Source organism: Megalops cyprinoides, chromosome 2 (genome assembly GCF_013368585.1).
Source record: "Megalops cyprinoides isolate fMegCyp1 chromosome 2, fMegCyp1.pri, whole genome shotgun sequence".
In the NCBI taxonomy this organism is placed as follows: Eukaryota; Metazoa; Chordata; class Actinopteri; order Elopiformes; family Megalopidae; genus Megalops; species Megalops cyprinoides.
In genome coordinates this window covers 15,323,748-15,348,404 of record NC_050584.1, presented here as the reverse complement: position 1 = coordinate 15,348,404, position 24,657 = coordinate 15,323,748, and the positions used below count along the sequence as shown (strand labels likewise).

At 41.8% G+C, this 24,657-nt stretch overlaps 1 protein-coding gene across 1 annotated transcript; it reads right to left on the bottom strand.

The window, feature by feature from the left end:
• Positions 1 to 717: 717 nt before the first annotated feature.
• On the bottom strand, positions 718 to 23,780 carry LOC118773469 (death-associated protein). Its single transcript, XM_036522412.1, has 4 exons — positions 23,594 to 23,780; positions 22,595 to 22,688; positions 5,582 to 5,624; positions 718 to 1,075 (listed from the first exon to the last, which is right to left on the bottom strand). The coding sequence occupies exons 1-4, from the start codon at positions 23,646 to 23,648 to the stop codon at positions 956 to 958; spliced, it is 312 nt and encodes a 103-aa protein (XP_036378305.1). The 5' UTR covers positions 23,649 to 23,780; the 3' UTR covers positions 718 to 955.
• Positions 23,781 to 24,657: the final 877 nt, after the last annotated feature.

Genomic DNA, 24,657 nt, shown 5'->3' with positions numbered 1-24,657 from the left:
CACCAAATTAGAGTGAATCAGTCATCCAAGAGCCACCCCTCTGCCGTTCCACCCTCGGACAGCTGTTTTTGTGTGAAAATGACCCTTAACTAAAAATTAACAAAACTTACGGCTTGCTCTGCCCTCCCTGACACTTTGAAGTTTACCTTCGGCAACAGCTGGCTTAACCAAAATGCTCTGCTCCTGACAAGAGCTGCCCTGTAATAAGTGACCCTGACTATTTTCAGTCCAGTACAAGGAGAGGCTTGAGGCCTGAGCATCTGGCCCAGGCACTTAAAACACTGCGCCAGGGAACAGCTGTATACTCAGAGCTCACACAGAATAAAGGCAAATTCTACCTGGCAGAACACCTGGCCGCAGAGCTGTGTAAAGTCTGGAGACCCAAGGAGGTATGCAAGCTGACAATTATTATACAACATCCCATCTGAATTGCAAAAGTAGGGCAGAAGTTAAGTCCAACTTTATGCTGTGCTATCAATTTAACTTTTTTTCATGTAAGCTTTGTTCCTGTGAACTTTTTTCATGCATTGTTTAATCAAGCAGGGAAAACCACACTTTCATTTTGACACTAGTTTATTCTGACACCACAGAAAAACGTGACAACCACACTTCTAAGAAAATATTCCAAACTAAACAATTTGTACAATTTACATTATTCAAGAAATAATTTTAGTAAAATTACATATAATCCCTTAAATTATTAAATTAATCCCAGAATTTGTCTTTGGCAGATTTTCTCATTTAAACCTGAAATGGATCTTTGTAATCAAGAGCACAAAGGAAACAAGGATGACGATCCATTCTTCTCGCGTGATTTCATGGCAAGCACACACTTCCTGGTGCTGTGCTGCATCCTGTCTCAGTCTCCCTGGTAACCTGAGTGCTGGTGGGTGATTGGTGTGGTATTTGCTGGTGCACCATGGCGACAGTGCTGATGGAGCTGGAGAGGAGGGGCTCACTTGCGGGGCTGGTGGATGTGCTGATTGATATGGGGACCCTGGTGAAGCTTTTCAACAGAAGGCTGGGGTTTCTGATGGGCCACCTGAGCAGCTGCAGGTGGGAAGTCCTTGTCCCCCTGAGGATCACAGTGAACATTTCTAACTATGACTGGGGGAAAAAAAAGCATTCTTCATGCACTGGTAACACTTCTGAATCCTAAGACTTGACTGCTCATTCAAACTGCTTTCCACTGCCCATTTCTGATCTCAAAGGACTTGGTCTGTTTGTTACATTCCATTAGTTTTAGAATGTAGTTAAAAATAAAAATACATCAAAATGTGGCCCAGTTTTAAAATCCTTCAGGACCTTATTAATTATTGTAAAAAGAAAATACCCAAGCTGTGGTAATACATTGTAGACAAAACTAGCCAATGTCCACTGAGATAGAAATCTGATATTCCAAGAAAAAAAATAAAAATACACATCCTCCTATCCACTTTAATCTGTCACAAATGAGTCTCTTGTAGTAAATGCATATGAATCCTTTAAAGCGGATTACCATGGGGAAAGACCTAAAAAAGGAGAGCTATAAATATAAATGCATGGTGGTTGGGACAAGGAAGAGTATGGCATTTGACTCAAATGAAACAGTAATTTCTTTGTAAAACATTTCTCTGAAAATCATGCATATAGGCAATAAAGTTATGGTTCACTCATATCACTCAACTGAGGATTGCATAAGCTCTCCTGAATCCTGGAAGCTTTCAGAGATCCTGCAGGTTGAAAAGCTTAGTAGTGTTCTCAAGTTTTTAACATGCAGATACACATTTCCCCATGAATACCATGATTACATCGCCTGAAAAGCCCTGACCTGATGCGCTCTGGGCACAAATAGCTCAAACAGATCAAGCGATGGCTAGAAAAAAGGGGCCAACTGGAAGGAACTGGAGGGAGCTGCCTAGGCCTAAGGAAATTATCACTGCGGGCTCTGTGAATTCTACAGACATCTCGAAACAGCTTTGCTTGTGTCACTCCTTACTTCTTCTGTCAGCAATACAGTACCTTCAAGATGTTATCAATAAAAGTGTTTTTCCTGAATGGTTAAAATTATGTTGGGGAGGGGTGTGCTCTACACATTGATTGTGTAGCTACAGCATTCAAAGCTTGAGTCATCGTTAGTTGTAACATTTTATTTGCCCCCATACACTAATGAATAATAATAATAATGGATTACATTTATATAGCACCTTTCAGCCTGTCAAGGTTCTCAAAGCGCATTACAGTGAAGGGGGGGCTCACCAAAACCATTAGAAATGTAACACCCACCTGGGTGATGCACAGCAGCTATTTTACACCAGAGCTCTCACCACACATCAGCTGAGGTGGAGGGGGAGGGAATTATTCAGCCAATTGCATTAGCGGATTATTAGATGGCCAGATTGACGGAGCCTGATTGGGAATTTAGCCAAAGCACCAGGGAACTCCCTTCTTTTTGTGAGAACTGCCATGGGATCTTTAATGACCGGAGAGAGTCAGGACCTCAGTTTAACATCCCATCCGAAAAACAGCGTCTCCTACATCACAGTGTCCCCATGCTGCTCTGGGGCACTCGTCTCCTGTAGAGTCCAGAGGGAAGACTGCCCCCTACTAGCCCGCCAACACCGCTTCCAGCAGCAGGCTGTTTTTTCCCCAGGAGGTCGCCCATTCAAGTACTAACCACAATCATCCCTGCTCAGTTGTAGTGTGGTCGCTTGTGAGTTGCTTTGGATAAAAGCATCTGCCAAATGAATAAATGTAAATGTAAATGCAAATGGTTTGCCTGCTGGCAATTAGCTACTAGTCAAAGTTCAAGCTCCATGTTCTGATGTTTATACAAACTACTGGAAGAAACCTTTGTGTGTTACTCATTTATTAATGGGGAAATAATCAGAAAAATGTTCACATTATAACTAAATGACAGAGGTTGCAAAAGGATTGCAAAAAGAAAATTATAGCCTGCTATTGGCTTGCATGCAATAGTGATGGCTGTATACTTCCTGGATAATAATACCACTTATTCTGTGACAGTGGACCCTCAGACAAAACATGATCATGGGTCATGAGAGGGAAGACTTGAAATGAGCTACTTGATACTTAAAGAAAAAATATTCACTAACTGCTAACAAACCTTATATTATTGTCACCCAATAATCTCTTGCTTCTCCTTTAAGGAGGGTGTGAAGTTTTCTAACGGAAATTTTCATCTGCAAATGCAACCCTGGACTCCATGTGTAAACTGAAGACCGTCATTCTGCTGGAGATGGCCTTTCCGGGCGGTTAGAAAACTGTGACCTTGAGTCCGGTTGCATTCATGTTCAAAGGCAAGGTTGATACCCCTGTGCAGGGGCGGGGCGGGATTAAGCCCCACGGTAACCGTCTCTCTCAATCTATCCTCTTCCCTGGAGGATCCAAGAACGTAAACACAACAAGCCAGATTAGCCAGGGCCTAATTAATAACACATTCTGGCTCAGAGTGACTCACAAGACTTTGAATAAATAAAATACGAAATCCCCTTAAATGTACGAGACAGCGCAATGCATCTGAGCTGCTCTGAAACAAGGGACTTGCAATAGGGCCGATTCACAGGAGAACTGCAACTACATATATATGAAACATATAGCTGTGTGTTCGCATGTGTATGTGTGCAAGACAGACTGAATGAACTGTGCAAGTCTGAGCACTTGAGCAAACGCAGAAGTTAATCTGAGAGGAGATCCTCTGTTGTGCAATGTTTATAAAAGCCTGCTTTTTATAGGAGGGGATTAGTCCAGATTAGACCCAAATTAATTTGGAAATTATGTTTTGATTTGCTGGTCCGTTGTGGCTGAGCAGCTCGAGCGCGGCTGGGGCGCCGCATGCAGCTGAAGCAGGTATTGAGTGTCCTGGAGTGTTCAAAAGCAATTTAACACGGTTATTGTGTCATTACCAAGGGATCCAGATGCCTCGCGTTTCCTTAAGACCACTTTGCAGGCAGACAGTAAGGCAGACGCAAGCAATTCACCAGTCTTAATTGCACGATCAGGATGGGGAGGGAATTACGTGGAGGATTTAGCACACTACTGATTGTTATATTTAGCCGCACGCACAATCTTGCAATCAACCTCAGCCATATACAACAGCCTACCAAACAGTCTTTCCGACACACGCTGGCCAGCAGGGTACATTATCCTGGGACCCCTTTAGCACAGGTCAGATTTAAACCACTGGATATCCGTAGTGAATCTGACAGTATAAAGAGATTAAGGTCAACCTTGGCCAGAAAGGAGGACAGCTGGCTCCTCAGTGACTAAAGTGACTAACACAGGGAAAACATGTGGCTTTGGCGGTGATGCTGCATTTGCATTAGACTATTGACACAGTTGATAATACCTTGTGAGAAAAGAGGCACTTGAGTGTCAAAGCAAATTTCTCCCCCCAGTGAATGAAGCGTCTCTCCTTCAGCCTCTGTGAGCGTTCCTTCAATCATGGTCTGAGAAGACATGTTTCTGAGGACCAGTCCTATTAATTTGGAGGTGTCAGGGCAATTCGGCTGGACTCAGGTCTCCTCTCTGTGCTCACTGAAGAGCTGCAGTTGCCCTGCAGCAGTTTGTGTGAATCCAAGGGTAAACAGCAATCTTTTTGCAGAGCTGAGGTTTACAATCTCAGTACAACATGTTCTTTGTACATAGGGCAAACAGGACTGCTGGAGCCCTTTTTGACATTCACGACGAGTAATACGCAGAGAAAAAGAGGGGCGCGGCATGAGTGATGGCTGAGGTGGTTTTTACAGCTACACCTGTCTTTTATTCCAATCTACCTTCAATCTTTGTGCCCGCACCACACATTCAAAATTTTATTTCCAGTTCCAACTCTTCAACAAACACAACAAAAAATGACAAACAAATGATCCTGGCTCAGTTACACCTGCTTCAAAACCTGCTTCAGAGTGCTTCCTGACCCTTAAATATTTGTTCCAGGGCTGGACACTGATTGTTCTTTTTGGATGTAACACAAATTCTCACCAATCTGTGTACTGCAGTTCCTCTGACATATTTCCTGTCTCTAGCTGCTCCAGCGAGATTGTTTCATCCTCCGCACGTTTGACAGAAGGATGAAAAGTCACGCTTTCCTTTCATCTGAGCGCTCGTCTCTCTGGAGGCTACGGCAGAACCACCTCGGCCTACCTGTCAGCTCTCCTCAAACTCATTCATTCCCTACAGCCAGCGCAAACACTCATAGCAACTGACAGCAGTTCAAAAGTAATACAATGAAATCGGATCCAATTACGTAATGCGTACAATTTGTAAACATTTGTCTCTAGGGATCATTTAAAAAAAGGTTTTATGTGTTTATCTTCTTGTAAGGATCAAAGTTAAGGTCAATGTTAAGAAGGGACCTTAGATGTGAACACTGTGAGCATAGACGTTTGACCAATTAATTTCTTTTCAATTAAATATTGCTACACAGCTTGCATGACCACCATCAAACCACTGCAAATTCAGGCAGTTTTATTCAGTTACTCATGCCCTTTTCTCCTAAACCTGAAATCCTCTACTCAAAGTTATAGAAAACCTTCACCGGTCCAATAAAACATGTGAGAAGAGACAATGCTATGTTGCTTACCTTTGTGACTACTCCTGAGACCACAACAGTTGGCTTCGGTGGGCTGGAGAGAAAAGGGAATAATTGAGATGTGAAGCGGCTGCATACAGATGGAAGCAGATGCATATAGATTTGACACAGCTACATTTAGATTAAAAACATTTCCAATTAGATGTGAAATTAAAAAATTCAAATGAGAAGCATATGAATTTTCATCTAAATTTTAAGGTACATGATGCAAATATGACTTAGGTGTCATATGGAAAACCTTCATGTGCAAAATTACTTCATTAGTTCAGAGTTCAGAATTTACATGATATATTATCAGTTGAAAACACAGCTGAAACAGTATTATTATTTTAAAACTTTCTGCCCTTTCAAGGCAATGCTCAATCATTATCTTCAACACTTACTATAACTAACAGTGAGAGAGGCAAAAACTCCCTCTTTATTTCCAGACAATACCAAATTCATTTCGGATTTCGAGGGGAATTCAGCAAGGAAATGTACTCTCAACGAGGCCAGCCTGCTGTACATCAGAAAATGACATGGGTAACGCTTCCCACGAGCGGCTGCAATAAAGCTGCAACACAGAATTTATGCCTTTTCAGGGATCCAGAGACTGTCTGTTAAATATTGGCCTTGTCAAAGATCACATTCTTTTTGTCTGCTAACAGGTGGGGAAACCCTATAATGTATTCAAGTGTTATTTGTAGTACTGCCTTGAATGATAACCCAAAATTGTTTCTGTATAATGCTGTATCAAAGCATTAATGCATCCAAAATTGGTATTCATGACACTTGTTTTTGAAAACTGTAAATACATTGGAAGTAATACTGAAAATAAATTCTCAACAGCGTCTGATGCAACTCAGTATGAAAAGAGCTTTACTATGACAAGTTTCTCACCACCACCAATGGAGCACCAGTTACAGTGCCTTAAATAACATCAGCATAGGCACAAAAAGTACCTAGTTTTGATAAACATAATTCAAGGAATACCTTTGAAATACGTGCATCCGTTCTAACCTCAACAGGACAAAAGTGTACATAGGAGAAATAAAATGATGAGAGGTTCATACCAGAGTCAGGATGATTTCACACAAAATGACTCACAGGTGGCTCGTAGGTTGGTCTGGACAAGCAATTAATTTCACAGTAGTATCTGCTGTAATACATAGCTTAATACCAACCTTGTGCTTGCCAGTGTCTCTCATTAGAATGAATTCCAACCCTTCATTTACATTTGACCTTTGTAGAGCATTTGAGCCATCTAGTTACCGATATTTATTTTTCTTGTGGCGTGTTCCCGTGGGATAAAGATATGACTGATCCGGGAGCTGTCACCGGGAGAAGCTCTGCACTGGCTTCGGAATGAAGATTTAACCCTCACAGTTTAAATCCAAATTTGAAACAAACGTCCATGCAGTATTGAGCTGAGGCAAGCACTTACCAACTAAAGCCTGAATATAACAGATCGGCAGACTGAAGCCTGATATAAAATAAAAAAAAAAAAAACTTTGCAAAGTTTGCTGAAATATTAATGTGCTCAGTAATAGCTACCAGAAGACCTGAGGGGAGTCTACCACCACGTACGGGCGCTTGCTGTACGGTGTGTAACAGGGCAGGGCAGAGCACAGGGAGGCCTGACCCCGCAGCCCGAGCCCTGAGGGTGGGAAAACACTGCAGATTACTCTGGATGCTTGTCACATCAGGAGCTGAGAGCGGAGCGACAGTGACTTAGTGTCTCGTGGCTGCCGGTGCATTAATCTCCGGAATAAGGCAGCTCCACCAAGATAGGGAGGGGATAACTCATCCCTGCGATGTTAGGCTGTGCTGTGTCCACAAACAGCGACCAGACGCTTGTGCAGGCAAAAAAAAGCACACAAAAGGCACAAGAAATATGACACGCCCTGTCTAACAAGGCCCCACTGCCATCGTCTCTGCCTGCCTGTTGAACATGACTGGAAAAAAGTTAAAAGGCTTTACGGCAGGGATATCAAACGTTCAGGAAAAAAGCTAAAAAGTGAGACATCTTTTGGAAGACTTCCAAGAGTGTTGTTTAGTAGTGAACCGAAGCATGTCCATGGGGGTCAATAAATACCAGCGCCCCCCTCTATACGTCACCTGTAATGGGTGTCACTGCCCGGAGGCTGTGGGCTGATGGCACAGAAATGAAAAATGGAGCATTGTTTTAGGACCATTTACAACCAGAGAGAGGGAGAGCCAATTTCACTGCCCGTGCAGAGGATCGGGTCACACTCTGACCCGCTGCCAACAAGAGAGGACAGTGTGACAAATTACCCTGGACTGAACATAAGCATTCCCTCTGCACGGACCAAAGAATACTGACAGACGCCACAAAACTAATATTACATATTGAAACGCTACTTCTGACCATGTTGCACAACTCATTTTTTTAACAGCGTGTCACATTGCATAAATTGTATAAAAGATTACTGATCACCCCATACTGTGCTCTTATCTGATTGGACGAGGAGACGCTGAATGCAACATCTTCATTCTCCTCAGGCTTTTAATCATTTCGTGAGGACTTGGCACTGAATATTCTAATTCTATTCCTGTTGTAAATGGATCTTTCTCCTTAGCATTTTTTCAACCAACTATAAACTATAAAACAAAAATAAATACAAACATCGCAAAGAAAGTGGCAAGCTGGTCTGACAGCATTGGTCATGTGAAAACTACCTGAAGGTCATGTGTGCACAGTTCATTTAAACCTACAGTACATAAATACTGGTTGAGAGCTAATTTTCACATCCTACAGATTTCACTGTTTCATGTGAACTGTAGCCAAAATCAGATATGAGGTTTAAGAAAGTGGTGAAAAGACTGTTAACTTAAGCAATATAGGGAAAGACCCATTAACTATTTCTCTCCTCCATAATCAGTAAAATCCTCCAAAAAGGGCTCTCATAAAAGTCCTATGCATCTACTAAATATCGAATATTAATGCATTTAAAAACACAACTACATTAGTAAGAGGAGCATATAAGCAGTGGACTAACAACAAAAAAAAAAGGAAACCAAAGTCCACTAACAGGACCAAGGTCATCCAGCCCTGCTATCACACACCACGTCTCAGTCTAAGACCTGAATCAGAGATTTTCCACACTTTGCTCAGAGTAAATTGCACCGCTGCCATCGTGGTGGTTGGAGAGGGGGGACAGATTTGCATATTTTATCAGTGTAAATAACCTGTTATCCGGTTTGCATGCCAATGACGCTCGGCTGACAGCTCTATCTCAAAATATTCACTGCAACATTTTCATCGGAGACCAAAAGAGCCCTTCAGTGACTTTATTTTCATTATTACATCTATCATTTTAGATAAAGAGAAAAATAAACATTATTTGTTTTGAAAAACTGAAAAAAATTACCCCGAAATCAAATAAGTACTTTTTTTTTATAAGGGTGAAACATGCAGGCTTGACAACTCATTTTGTGCTACAGTTATGTGCAGACACCACAGTAATCAGAAACTCTAAGCCCTACCTTTTCTAGGCCAGGACAAGGAGGACACTGAGAGAACCTGGGGACACGAGGGGCACACAGGACACAGAGGAAACACAAATTACCGATATCAAAACCAAACCAATTTACAATAACAATTTGGCCGATAAAACCTCAACCAAAGAACAAGCACTGAACAAGCACTATTCCAAAGCAAAGCAAATCAATGTTTCCACAATTCCTTTGTGCAACTTGGCCCGATGCCTTTTCATCTTACCATGACATGTGTTTTTGTGTGGAGATATAATTTCTGTTTGAGCTGTAGTGGCTAGAATGTATGGGTTAGAATTATAATTATAATTTGCATGTGAATGCACATAGTGTAATATAACAGAAAGATGGCAATGTTGCTCATCAATCAAGGTGTTTAGTTATATGACGCCACCATAGTGTCTATAGAGCCATCTATATATAAATGTAATTTATGTAATCGGGAATGTGAAGGCTTACTTACATGTGTAAGTATGTATCAGTATTATATTTGGAATGACTAAGATGCTTTACATCTCTTCCAGGCCCTTGCTGTTTCAAGACCTCTCCCTCAGTCTAGACACTACAAACTATTTCACCGATAGCACTTCCACTGTCAGAAGCCTTGGGGTTATCCTTGGTAACGAACTGTACTTCTCCTCACAGGCTGCGGCTCTGAGTCGGACATGCAGATTCTTTATGTACAACACTCAAAGGATTTGCCCCTACCTCACTGTATATTCTACGCAGCTCCAAGATCAGGCCCTGGTCTTCTCATGACTGGACTACTATAACTTCCTCCTTGCTTGTCTTCCTGCCTGTGCCATCAAACCCTGCAGCTAATCCACAATGCAGCTGCACAACTTGTCTAAAATGTCCCTAAACACAGTCAGAGTCCCAAAGCTCCCTAAAGTCACAGTCCTCCTTACCTTACTCCACTGGCTTCCAGTTACCACTTGCATCAAGTTTAAAACCTTACTGACAGCATACAGAATAGTGAATGGTACAGCCTCCTCATACCTCTAATCAGTCTTCAAACTGTAGGTACTGGCCACATAACCACCCTCTGAAACCTTGGGGCAACTGACTGTCCCCTCCTTACAGGGTCGCTTCTCTTCGCCATGTTCTCTGTCTGTAATGGTCCTCCAGTGGTGGAATGAACTTCCCACAGGTGTCAAAACAGCAGGATCACTGGACAACCGCTGACACAGACTGAAACCCCACCTCTTCAGACTGCATCCTGGTTCCACCTCAATCCCCGCCCCATAGCGCCTGCTACTTGTATTACCTGTACTACTTGCTGCGTATTTACTTGTAATATTATGATACATTATGTATATTGCGATCTAGTGACACTGAGATTTACGGTAGCGTATGTACTTGACTTACCTTAGTTGCCGAGGCTGTCTAGGTTTATATTACCACTGTAAAACGTTAACTTGTGATAATGCTTGAATGTTGTGCTCACACTCACTGGTCTGGAAGTGCTACCCTGGTCTGGCACTGTTGCTCATTTAACTTAGGTTTACACACTTGTGTTCTCTTGTGCTCGAAGCTGCACATCTCCTATATTAATGTAACATAACCTAACAATTTAATGTGATGTAATAAATAAATATATAAACATTACATTTAATACAGAAAAAAGCAAATGATCAATGAAAAGAGACCCCCCACTAGTTGTACTGTACCAAAATGACCATAACCACATTTTATTTAGGCCATTTAGATATGATATGAATTGTGAAGATCATAGCAAAAAAAGATGCTTCTCCATCACATACAGTTCCAGAATGTTAGTTCTTTCTCCCTGCACTTGCTGCAGATTCACGGAAGGGTGTGCCCATTCAGTATGCCCTGGTGCATCTTGGGACTGCGACGGAATGTTAATTAGTCTAGTCTATAAGAAACACCAATCCCAGCTTGCCTCAGGCCATCGAGTCAGTGTGTAGAGGCCTTAAGGATGTTCCACCTCATCTCTAACGGACACAGACTGCATAAATTCCATATCACTGGGCATATTTTGAGGTAGATGATGTAATTACTATGTTCTGCACAGCAAATCCAGAAGCAAAGTGTAAAATATTTGGTTTAATTTCACTCTTAGCTTCATGCTAAATGAGAAGTCAATCCCCTCTTGGGGCTGCATGTTTTATAGAACTGCATAACTGACAAAGAAGCTTTGGCAAGTTGTAAAAGTAGGGAGTTTTTACTTTTTTCTTGCACTGCTTATTCTGCCAGTTGACATTAAATTAATTATTAAATTACCAAGACTCAATGTTTTATCTGTAATTTTCTTTCAAAACCTTTTGATACTTTTGAAGATACATTTACTAGTGATTTGTAAGTATCTGGAACAAAATTTAGCATAATCATTAACTGCATAAAATTCATGGTTCTGGTACAATGAAGAGCATGACTGTTACACAGGGATGTGGCACTGTGCTTCTTTTTCTCCATCTATGCTGCATTGTCCGTTAGAGAGACAAGTGCAACATTAAAAGGGTTGACATTAATCTAATGCTCAGGGTTGACATTAACCTAATGCATTTATAAGCAAGACATCACATCCAGAAGTTTGTCAGAGTAAAGCCATTTGATGTCAAGTCCTTAAAAAACACACTAAATCTGACCTTTAAATGTCAATCTATCAATTCAAACCCTCAACAAATCTGTGTGTGACCCAGCACACAGAAATTAACAATTGTAATACCCAATTATTCAATTGCCACTAAACTTAGAACAACTTAGAACTCATTCTTGTTCTATAATAATAAAAAAAGCAAAAAACTGGCAAATGGCATATGACAACTGACACTGACTGACAAATTCAAGAGTATTTATCTCAGCCAAAAACCTAAACTTAACTGCAGTTAGCATAAAAAAACAGTGCTTAATTAAAATGCTGGTTTATTTCATTGTCTCGTTAATGGTGAGCTTAGTTGGGCCGAATGGCCTGTTCTCGTCATAATATGTTCTTACGTTCTTATGTCTCCCACCAGATGTTTGACCATTGAGATTTTGGCAGTTTCGGAGGAGGGACAGAGCACTGCTAATGGAAATGCTTAACGCAGGGGAGCCAGTTAGATGACAGCCATAGCCAACGCAATGTTAAAACTGAGAAGAGATACGAATGGAAAGCTGTGACATTCCGCCATGTCAATTTGACTAGCAAGGGAGAGAATCCCTCATTTTAACTAAGCACAGTGCAGCAGCTTGAACCATACCAGCATTCTCTACATTTCAGGCACGCCTTGAAGTTGACTGTGCAGAGTGGGAGGAAATAAAATTAAAATCCACCTGACACAAGGACACTAATTGAAAACATGCAGATTCTTCGCGAGGCATCTTGTTATCATCTGCATCCTTTGTTATTAAGATAATATAAAACTGGGAAAGGATAAAATGATTGCATGGGCTTATTGTGTACTACATTACAATGTTGTGCATTACATTAGGTTTCCTACATTAATTTCTTCAACAGATTTCATGGTTTATTCATTGATCTGACTTTCACTGATTGTACAAGTCTCTTGAATGTCACGGTGGCAGTACTGAGGTCAAAATAAAGTTAATGAATAACTGAATGAACGCAGTATCACTGATAACACCAACAACACTGTGGATACACAAGTTCTGTCCCATTTTGTATTGCAGGGAAAGCCAACATGTCTGGTGCCTATCCACAACATTGCCACAACACTGCAGCAAAGTGGCTCTGCAGGCAGCTGTATGATGAAACTGTCTCAGTGTCACAGCTTTTTAATGAGCAGACTGTGCAAACCTTGGATTAGCTGGCTGAGTTTTCATTGTTTGTGCTGCGTGTCTTGAAAGCCACACAGAAAATAAACATCAATACTCTTGAGATTAATTTCCTTTTTTGCATCCTACCACCCCTAATCTCACTATCAAAATCGATGCCAGGAAACAAAGCAAGCATTCAGACTTGGGTAAACCATTATTGTGCAGAGTGTCTTACACACTCCCAAGTTTTCATAAGGTGCCAAGCTTGATGGCTACATGTCAACTGACAGAAAAACTCAAATAATTACGCTCCAAAGAATTTCTAATTAAATTAAATCATGCTGGCCAACATTTTGGCCATAAAGATGAAGAAAACATGTTTTAAATGCTGTCCAAAGTGCTGTGCATTTGAATTAGAACTTGCAAGAAGCACAACTGCAGGTGTCAACGTGCTTAGTTGTATTTTCCTTATCATACCATATTAGGTTTGGTTCAAGTGTTACATCTCCTGCTATGATTTTGAACCAGAGAAGTCTTTGCTACATCATAATGCCATAATGTCATGAGTAACACGTATCAGTCGATTTCAGACTCACCGTCTAAAAAACAACACAGTCTCCAGTAAAAAGAAACCGTTATCATATGGCTTGTATTTCAAACTATAATTACAACTGAGCTTGTACTGGCTGCTACTAATATTTTTACTCTGCATACATTGTGTACTCTGACCCCCATTCACTGCTTTCATTCAGCAGAACCCGTGTATGTCATTTCATTACAGCCTTGGCACATATGAATTACTGGCACAACTTCACTTTTCAGCTGGCATGGCTGACATTGAACTACCGTGGAACGGCCGGGCTTTGATCTCGGGGAGCACCACTATGACACTGCGCCGCTTTGTTCACAGAGAGGTGGGTAAAAATTTTGGTCTTCCTGCACGGCAGGAATGGATGTAACCACGCAGACCTGGTCACTCCATTTCTGCGGGTCTAAGCGCAGGGCCTGAGGCTGATGAGCACAACGTAGCCTGCAGAGGGCAGCAGAGGACCTGACTGCTCCCAGCGCAAGACGGCGGAGAACCGAGGATGATGGATTCATTCTTTATATTCTCCAAGGATTAGAACTATTTGTGATTTAAAGCGATACAATGAAATATTTCATGGTGAGAGTGAGGCACAGCTGCCGTGCAACATTAATCCTGGCAAACGCTACGCAACATTGTGATGGATTTTCGGAATGCGTATTTATGCGTGCTGCTCCCACAGGTGAAAAACACATCTCCTCCCACTTTAAGCGTCCCGTGTGCTTGGATTCATATGCTGATTCTGGAGAGGACGGAAGCACAAGGCAGTTAGCGTGTGCTGAAGGGAGGAGATCAAATGCCCACATGCTACATTACATAATGGGCCTTCTGCTCCAGCGCGTGATGTCATGCGGATGACACGACACGAGCGGGGATTCTGAGTCAGGGTGCAGGCTGCGCCGATCCTGTGCTCTGGTACATCCTTAAGCAGCACAACAGGCCGCGGCCTGATGGCTCCCGCAGATAAAGGAGAGGTGTACGGGGCGCTTGGAGGGATGGATTGGGCATGCACCCCCAGGCTCTACTTTGGGGAACAATTCGTTTGCGGCAATTAGTGGCAAAGTGCTGACGTTCGCAGGCTTTTTTTTTTTTTCCTCCAAGGAAACTGCTTGCCGTTGCTTTTATTCACCATCAGCTGGAAAGACTCCCGAGTAAAATCGCGGAACTACAAAGAGGCATCTCTGCCGCTGTGTAATAGAGGGTCTCACAAAGCTAAATTGGATTGAAGCAGTAAACCCAGCGCACGCTTCCAGAGCTTTCACTGAAGCACACAGGGTGGATTAGATTAACTTGTATTGATGGCAGTGATATATTTGTTATAGTGGAGAAATTTGAGCTATTTTCCCCACAGTAATTGTGAATCACACAGGCCTGAAGGTTTCACGTTGAAAATGAAAGACAGGTCTCATAAAACTCTGGGCTATCTACCACAAAAGCTCACTTGTTACACATTGCATGAAATGCATGTATACAAAACCGGAATGTGCACACACAGATATTGGCCCTTTCACGCAATAATTGACATGTACAACATTCCAACAGTTTTGTTTCACATTTGCAATGGTGCAGTACCCTAGTGGTGCTAGAGAGATACAGTATCTGCTAAATTTAAACACATTTAACTGAAAACCATGACCCCTACTCCAGTTTCCTGCATCAGGCTATTAACTTAGTGGAAGAAAGTAGGACAGAAATAACTGTCCTCAAACTGTCCACTTTTTCCTTTGTCTGACACCCCACCTCCACATGTATGATGAACTCTTCAGCTAATGTGTCCAAAGTTGTCACTGATTATGACAGCTACAGCATTCTAAAGCGTTCCTTCCGTTTGGCTGGCTCTTTGAATTATAGATGCAGATTGTCTTTTTCTTGCCCGGTATTAGCAGGTGTGGAATCCCATCATTTCCAGTCGAAGAGAAAGCCCTGTTCCTGCCACTCTTCATGGTGGAAAATCATCTCCCCATTAACATAAACGTCAGCACTCTTAGACGGCTTCTCCTTCTGTGACACAAGGTTCAGTAGTTTGCTCAGCTCCAGGGATGAACTGCAAGCTCAGAGTTAATGATCTTACCAGCACTGCCACTACCCATGTCTGCAGCAGAAAGCTTCTTATCCCCTGTGGGCCACACACCTCCGTGGGGCCAAAACCTCCAGTGTTTCCTGCACCTCCCATGGTAACAGACCATTTCCCATCACACAGATGCAGAATTAAACGCACAACAGGTGTATGCCGAGGTGTATGCCATTCTGCTTTTTTTCACCTCCCATTCTATTCGAATCTTGGAGACATGCGTGGATGTCATCGGTCTTAATAAATGAATATTCTGGGAAACATCTTTATGCACTGAGCAAATTGGAACCCATCAGAACAAAGTGCCATCTTCCTTATGCTGCAATATTCAGCTGTTAAAGGCCTATTTGGGGAAAAAAAAACATTTCAGAGTATGTGAAACTGACACTGAATTCCAAGTATTTAGAACATTTAAGGACTAATACATTTCACATATTTCAAAACCATATTTTATTTTCTCACAACGAGGGAGAAGCACGTGAAAGATTAAGCCAACCAAAATACTTAATTGGAATCTGGGATAAAGCAGTGACAAGTAAATGCTTTGTGGCATTGGTCTGATTTCACTGTTTGCAAGCAACACGTCAAGATTGCCTCTAAAGTACACAATCATTTTTCCAAAATGCAACCAACAGATTAGCATTTTTGGTGGCAAGAGGCAAATCTCTGTTGAGAGAAATGTCAGCTCCATGGAGAGAGAACCCCTTCAGCTATATTAAATATTTATAATGCAGATACTCTGAGACACAGCACCGCGTGCTACGGGGCCATATGGGCAAGATGCTGGTTCATGCTTGGATGACCAGGATACAGTCTAAACACTTCTGAAGTCTAACAGAAGAACATATGAGTGAAGAAGAGGGTGGGGGAAAAAAGCACAAACTGTACCAGCTGTTTATTTATAAATCCCCTCACTCCAATTTAAGAACCCATCGTTTGGAAATGAAAATATATTAGGCTTGTCTCAGTGCAACAACCACTGTACTGGGTTGGGCTCCCAGTCACTGGCTGCTGATGACACAGCTGGGATCAAGCCTGTGCCATAGAACTTGGCTCGCTCTCAAGTGAGTACCTTAATTACTGAGCCACATGGGAGCCCATGTATAGGCTGTTTATGAAGAGGTTTTATAGTGTGAATCTCAACAGTGAAGTTCTCATCATTGCTCTTGGCTCATTAATCTTCCTTCTGCAGTTCACATCAAAAAACAATCACTAAATGCAGTTCCACAAAGTGACAAAAGTGACTCAGAAACTGAAGTAAACTACACACATTTTCAAGGCCTCTTGATGTGACACCAGCTACTCAGGTGAATGGAATTTAGAGGAACGGAACTCTTTATCAGCGCCCGGAATATCTGATTTAGTCTGATGGCACACATTTAAGTCAAACGTGAGCATATACTGGCATAAACAGTACACTCATGTACATGTCACAGTACATGCTACTGTAGGCCAAAATGTACTTTTATACAGAAGACTGAACCGAAATGTACAAGAATGTTGTCTGAATCTGAATCCTTTGAGTCCACATTCAAGTTGCAATGGGTTTGTGACCTCCTCTGACATCACCAGATACTTGCTGCTCAACTGTGTCCGAACATAGATGGACAAATCCATAATTAGTATCTGGGACGCGGTGTTATTCCTGACCTCCATTAAGATTGCTGGCGGCAGAGAATCAGGAGAGACGAAGGAGAGGAGACAGACCCACTCCATCACCACCTGACGCGGTTCAACACCACAGGCGTTAAAAGGGCTGTGCACGTCACTGAATCGGGCCGGCTCTGACCTCCAGGCCCCTCATCCCAGGCAGCGGCCTGAGCTGCAAGCCCACTGAAGGGCACAAACTCTCCAAAAATGAGTCTCCCTTGCACGGGTGATCCGTGGTGCCTCTCCGGAATAGAGGACTGATTAAGAGCAGAAGATGAAATCATGGAGGCAGAGACGGGACGCCACGTCTGTGGGCATACATCACTGTTGCGCTCGCCCCCGAACACGCTGCTCTCTCAAGCCCATTCCATTTTCAAACGTGAATCCATCTGAGGAGTCCAAATTGCATTTGACAGGCAGTCTCCAGACAATCCCGCTTGACTTGCTCCAACAAATGTGCAATTTTTCCAGCAGCCACCTGCTCACCGCTCTTTGCGAGGTGCTCTGTGTTTTGGGGAGAGAGGAGGATGCTGGCGAGGGCTGCGCCCACGTTGCAGGCTTGGGGTGTCCACCGTGCAGCCCATGAGCATGGCAACAAGACAACGGCCCTGACAAGGATGGTTAGCACAAAAGAGGCAGTAGAGAAAAGCTCATGTCATGCAGACAACAGCTGTCCCCAGGCAGATGTGATGTGATCATCCCTGGTTGACATTCCGAATAAAGAGCTTTGCTCTGCAAATCATTCCCCAGAATACCTCTGTGGGTAAGGGGACGGTCTGTGCTCATACGCCTCAGAGATGTGTTCTACAATGTACTACACGGACTACAGAGTGTGGCAAAGACAACACGAGACACAGCACTCAAAGGTTACATTACACACCTCAGAATGCTCTGCCTTTTAAGGATCTCTGACTTAAAGGCAATATCCTCACAGCATCCCTAAAGTGGTCCATCACACCCTAGATTATCCAACCCAATCCCCCAATCAAAGGACCAATTTCCTGTGGTGTGTCATCACAGCAGGACAGGGAATTCTGGCTCTGCAGAAAAAGCAAGAGTGACTGCATGGGTGATTTGTCCTCTTAGTGATTCCATCATTTGTGGGGTCTTCAGAGGGAGATGCTGGCACTAGTGGATGTGACCAGGTGGGTGGATGGTGATCTTGCATAGTTGCAATGGCAGCTGGAGTTGCCATTTTACTGTCAACAATCTTCATACAATGGAGTCCATCATCTGCATTATTCTGTATCTGGCCTGTTTAATCATTACTTCTTCAGATGTTCAGAATATCTACATGGGAATCTTTAAATCTGTGTAACTTCAAGGTATACAACCTCAAGTAAATTAAAGCAGCATTTAGTTCAGTCATAGTATCAAAACCATCCTTGAAAGACTGCCATGAAATAAAGACTATTCAGGGTGAAATCAAGTGTTCCCTTGTGTTCAGTGGCTGCAATTTATGTTTTAATAAAAATAAAATGCCAGCTCAATGGATGACTCACCAACTTCCAACGGACAATGTAAAAAATTCTTTATTGTTTAGGTATCCCCACTTCAAACACCAAACAGATGTTACCATTAACACAACTACAGTTATTGGCCAGCTGGACCTGCTTCTATAGTGATCTTAACAGTAGCCTATATTTTTCTGACAGAGACATTAACTCCAAAATTATGGTTCATAAATAAACTCAGTAAAAATACACTGCTGCATTCAACTTTGACTTAGCGACTAAAACCAACTGACAAGACCCACATCAATGCAAGATCCTGGTACAGCTGTGCCTAGGATCCTCTAACAAGTGCTAACTTTTATTATTAACACTAAGGGCTGCTTTTAGGTATGGGTCATTGTTTCCTTGCTTTCCTGTCTTTCCACAACCTCTGTGGATTAATGCTAAAGCTTGATTAATGACAGTAGGCGATGCTTCAAGTTACACTGTTCTGTAAGAGTTCTGACGGATGCAGACACGGAAGCGATAAGCAGGTTTGGCATCGCCGCTAGAATTACTATATTTAAGACCTTGACATTACTTGACGATAGTATTGCTGCAATACAACATGCCCTAAAAGGAAAAGAAAATAATCCTTGGTTATCTACAGGATACCAGCATTATTGCTACCCACAGCTATAATGGAACCTGTTGCTAAGATTTTAAGAATACAGAGACTGACTGCAGCCCCTTTGCACAGGAACACTTGAAAAGTTCTATGCCATCCAGGTTCTGAAGAATACCAACACCAATATGCAGGGGGGCATGAGTCAGCGTCTAAGGGGATTGGTTTTGCATTTCAAACCATCCCCTTTGTTTCCGTGCTGATATTCTCAGACAACCGACTCCAACACAGCAGTCTTCTGCGGTGGTGTAGGAAAAGCTGCTCTTAGCTCGGCTGATACAGATATCAAGATTTCTTTCGGCGGCCTTATGGAGCTGTTCCAGCAGTTCAGCGATAACGTTCAAACCCTGAGCCCCGTTCGCCTGCAGATGGGAATCAGTAATCAGGTGCTGGTGTTGATGGAAATTAAACTGGAAAGGTAGGCCTCACAACCCTGCTGGAGGCAAACAACTAGGCCTGTGGGCTCAAAGGTTAACAACACATCAAGCTCCTATGCATTTGATACTAGGTGGAAGGAAAAAGCTATATAAAACTAGTCAAGCAGCCAAGATGTGGTATACAACTTTCAAAAACACAAAAGGTCAAAAGAGTGTGTAAGGTCATTTAAAGCTTATTGAAGGCTAGGTTGTTTTAGTTTTTCCTTAAATACCAGGTGTGAGCACCCAGCAAATGTAACTGCTTACTGGCCATTGGAAAAGATTGCCAGAACAAGTAAATATATAGTTAATAATATCTCTGACCCTGACATTAAGTTCAGTATTGTATCCGTGGTGTTTTTTTAATGTTCTGCAGTGACTCACATATGATGTTTATACCTCTACCACAAATTTCACACAGGCTCTTTTGTGGTAGGCACACCCAATCCCTTTTCACTGTGGTACGACACTGAAAATACTTGACCCCCGCAACAAGACATCTGAAATGTGTCACACCAAATTTTCCCAAGAAAGTAACGGCATACCAAACCAACACATCTCAATACTGCTTTTACAGAAGTGTTATAATTTCACTACAATGGGAAAATGTTAATGTTTGACTGAGGAAAAACCCAGGGACGTAAGATGAGGAAACCAAACTGATGAGAGTTATCTCCAACATTCCCACAAGGTGTTGGTCTGCTGGGAAGCACCCACCTGTCTCGCTGTTGACCTACTAGCTCAAGGCCCAACTCGAGACACAAAACAAACAAGTGAAGTAAACCAGAAAAATTAATTGTAAATATAGCTCACTTATCGGTCTTGGAAGGTTGATGTAGACTTACAGAGATTATAATTTCAGGGATTGATTTGAGAAATACCATTTAAAAATACCAAGATTATTTTTAGTCACTGGCTTTAAAGTGCACATAGAGATGGCAGTAGGTTTACTTATAAAGAAACTCCATTTACTAAACCTCACTGAAAAAAGGACAGCTGTTGAGGTTAATTCCATATCTATGATTTACGTGTTCTTTGAGAGAAGGAAGCAGGAGCTGTCTTCTCTGCAATCAGAACATCCTTCTGGATGGAAAAAAATTGATGAGTGACATAATATACCATATACAGGCCTACATTTCCCTGTCACAGAAGTCGGGTGAAGAAAGCCTGAGGGGGCTCCCTTCCGCCCTATTACCGGGTGTAGGAAACTGTCAGTGACAGGTATGTACAAACACACATACAGTACATGCCTTCCTCTCCAGCAGAGCGCTGCCAAGGGCTTCCCTAATATGTGCAGATCAGTTGCTGTGCCTCCTTCAGCCACCTCAGAACAGATTTCCCTGGGTTTCATTTCCCATGTGTTTACCAGGAAGATTTCAGTTTGGAAATCCTGAGACGAGTCTAGCCCCCCTAAGCCTGTTAAGTTCGCCGTGTGCTTGTCTTCATATTAAAATGAGTCCTCCACTGTCCCAGTTATGATGCGGTGCCAAAACGTCCATGCTGCTGAGTTTACTCAATCACAAAAATTCATTTTGACTGTCAAAACATATACCCTGGAATAATGCTGTCGTTCATAACCTGTTAGCGCCTACATTGCTATGTCTCCACTAGTCTTGTCTCCTGCTCCACAGCAGTGAATTTAGATACCCACAAAAAGTAAAATTGCAGTTTCTGATTACAGTTGCTTTCCATAACTTCTAAAAACAGTGCCTTTTTCTTCTGCAATGCTCTTATTTTATGTAATGATTCAGGAACTGGGCTTGTCACAAGTCACAGGCCACAGGTTGAATTTCCATGCAGGGCACACCTGAACGAGGTATGTATCTACTTTTCATGTAGTATCTTACCATATTTCAATGATAATTCAATCTCTCACATTTTCAATTTTAGCATCCGCCACTCTTGCAAACATATTTCTGGTTTGCGATTCTGTTGACATTTTATCTACTGCGATTATGCCAAGATCTGAACATCAACCCAGAAAAGTATATTTGCTAGATTACACAGTGCCACTACTAACCTTACACTTCTACAACCATCCCCTTTTGTTGTCTGTGATTAAATGGATCCTGGGAATCCGTCGCTTTCAACAGACACAGAGATAAGGTAGGATTCCCATCTTGGACCAAATGGTGGTCACCATTAAACAAATCTCTTGCTCTACAGATATTCTAAAGAACTTTTTCCACATCTCAATAGCTAGGTACAGCAGCAACAACAGCTGTAATACACAAACCTTGTAAATAATTCTAACCACAGCTACATACAAAGAAATGCTATTACTGCAACTACACATAGATATCACTCAATCACTCACACAAATCTTGTTTTTGTGTTTTCCTCACCTTTTTGACACTCATCTACAACTTCACCCTCGTTTGTCACCATGATTTCTATTTCCTAAGGATCACCATCTGTCCTTATGCACACTGAACATGACTTACAAAAACACAGGTGATGAGAGTGCATGTATTCATTATTATTAAATCATTGCAAAACACATATTTAGATTACTAATTGCTTACATTACAACTTAATTACAAATAATGTACTGAATCTAAGTTGTTAATGAATTTACTGAATTCTTCTTTGGCTGTGGCAAAGGTGCCTGTTGTGTCAGGCTGCAGCTGGTTTAATGTCATTACTGTTACATTACTTACATTTTAACGGGTAATTATTTGTTACCAGTTTTACTTATTTTAAAATACAAACCATCAGATATATATATGCCTGCTTTATTCATACATATGTATATTGTTATGTTGTGCCAGCCTTTCATATACAGTACGACTGCTTTGAACTGCCCTGAGAGAGAGAGAGAGAGAGAGAGAGAGAGAGAGAGAGGGAGAGAGAGGGAGGGAGAGAGAGGGAGGGGAGGGGGGGGTCTGTGATAACGAATAGTTTGTATCTTGTTCTTTTTTGATTGGTCAAAGTTGGAAACCTACCTACTACTCTCGAACTCTTTGCTGTCCTTGTCCTTCTGCGGAGGTTCACCGGTTCCCTGGTGTTTCTGGACTATCCTCATCCCACCTGCCTTCACTGTCACAGGGAAAAATCAATCAGTCTCCATCAAAAACTGAATTTGATCCTCACGCTGTTTTTTTTTTTTTTTTTACCGCTTTTCATCTACTTGTATGTACACCCGAGCCATTAAGAAACTGTCATTACCAAACAAAAACAGGTTTTTGACAACAGCACCTAAACTTGATTAAAGCGCCATTTTTGAACAAGGTAACGCTGCAGGCATGACTCATGTCAAACGTATCCTCAAATGTCACGTCCGTCAGATACTCATGTAGCCAGCTATAACTACATGCTAAAATCGTAGCTAGTCTACTTCCTTTATTCTTTATATGTTATGTTCTTAAAGGAAAACCATAAAGCTTCAGATAATAGCCCACTGTGGCTAAACTTGAAGACATACTCATCTTATTTGCATTTCCTATCTATTTCATCACTTACGCATAAATACGCTGCTATATGCGTGCTTATTACTACGTCGGATGTGGTTGTTAGCTCGCTAGCTAGCTAGGTAAAGTGGTTCACTTCCTATATATCTAGCTACGTAAGAAACTACTAAGCAGGTAAAGCATGAACTGTTGATAGTTAAACTGAAAGTATTAGCCGTAGATACAACAAAACGTCCATCTACTTTAGCTGTTTTCCACGTTACTAATTTAAAGTTAGTCTATCTAGTCTAAGTCAGTCTATCTTGAGGTAACGAATTTGAATAGCGGCAAGAACTGATTGAATGGGAAATGTGAGCTGGGAATACAGCATATAAAACACAACTAAGTGAGGAAAAAAATATATATATGAAATGCATGGTCTGTCGTTGACATTCACACACCAAACATCTGGTCAATCTAATTCATAAGACAGGTTTTCAACGTTATGTTAAAACAACGTTAGTTAATGTTAAAATAGTAATACAAGAATAATACCAGCAGGAAGGTGTCCAGCTTTTGTTTCTATTTTCTCTTTAGGCGGCGAGGACATGTCAGCTGTTCTAAAATTTACGCTAATATGGTTTAGCTAGCTAGCTATCTAGTCCGTCTTCCGTACTTTTCCTGTAGTTCTCCAAGTTGCACTGCAGACTTCAGTCTTCAGATTCGTAAACGTGGCTTTCCCTTAACTTACCCGCACAGTTTGGCATCAATCCCAGCGTGATGACGCCACAACACGTCGCTGGCAGATTGAGCCTGGATTGTGGTTGACCTTGTGACTATGTTTCAACAATGGTGCATCGGTCATTGAGAGCGCAGCACAGTTAGTAACGCAGCCTGGCAAGGTAACGAATGTGTGAAAAAGGAAGAGATTTTCATGTTATTGCTGCGAAGAACGTTATTAGTAATATTAACAATGACACCATGGCGTTTGGATTTTGACATGTCTTTTCTTACAATCATAAGAATTTCACTGATACATAAAGTGAGCCATCAGGGTGTTTGCCTTTCAACTTCATTTTATTGACAGCATACATGGAGGGAATAATCTCACCTGGAATGTTTGGCAATTTAAGTTCCCATTAGAAAAACATCTTAAATGTCCTGAATTGGAGCAAACCATGGAACCATATATTCTTAATGAACATGATTATGTTATGTAATGGAATTCTTTTTGCATGGCACAGTAACACCCAGGCAGGATCTGGCTAATGCAGTTGAATCAGGCTCTAAATAATACCACAGTGTAAACATAGATGCAGCAATGATCATTTCACAAAAGCACCAGAAGATCATTATCTGTGTGTGAGGTATAAGTAAATGGAAGCTAGTGAGCTTGAAATTGGGGAGCCTGCAAACTTCCCTTCAAACAGCTAGTCATCCTGAACTTGTTTTACATCATGAAAAAGTGTCAGTTTAAAAAGAGAAAAAAATGGATCCTTATTTTTTTATTATTTGACTGCGTGCAATGTTGTAGCAATACCTTGATTTCCTTCACAAGGCTGTTGCACTGACAAAAAAAAAAAGGTAGGGGAGAAGAGGAACCCTAAATGGCAGCAAAA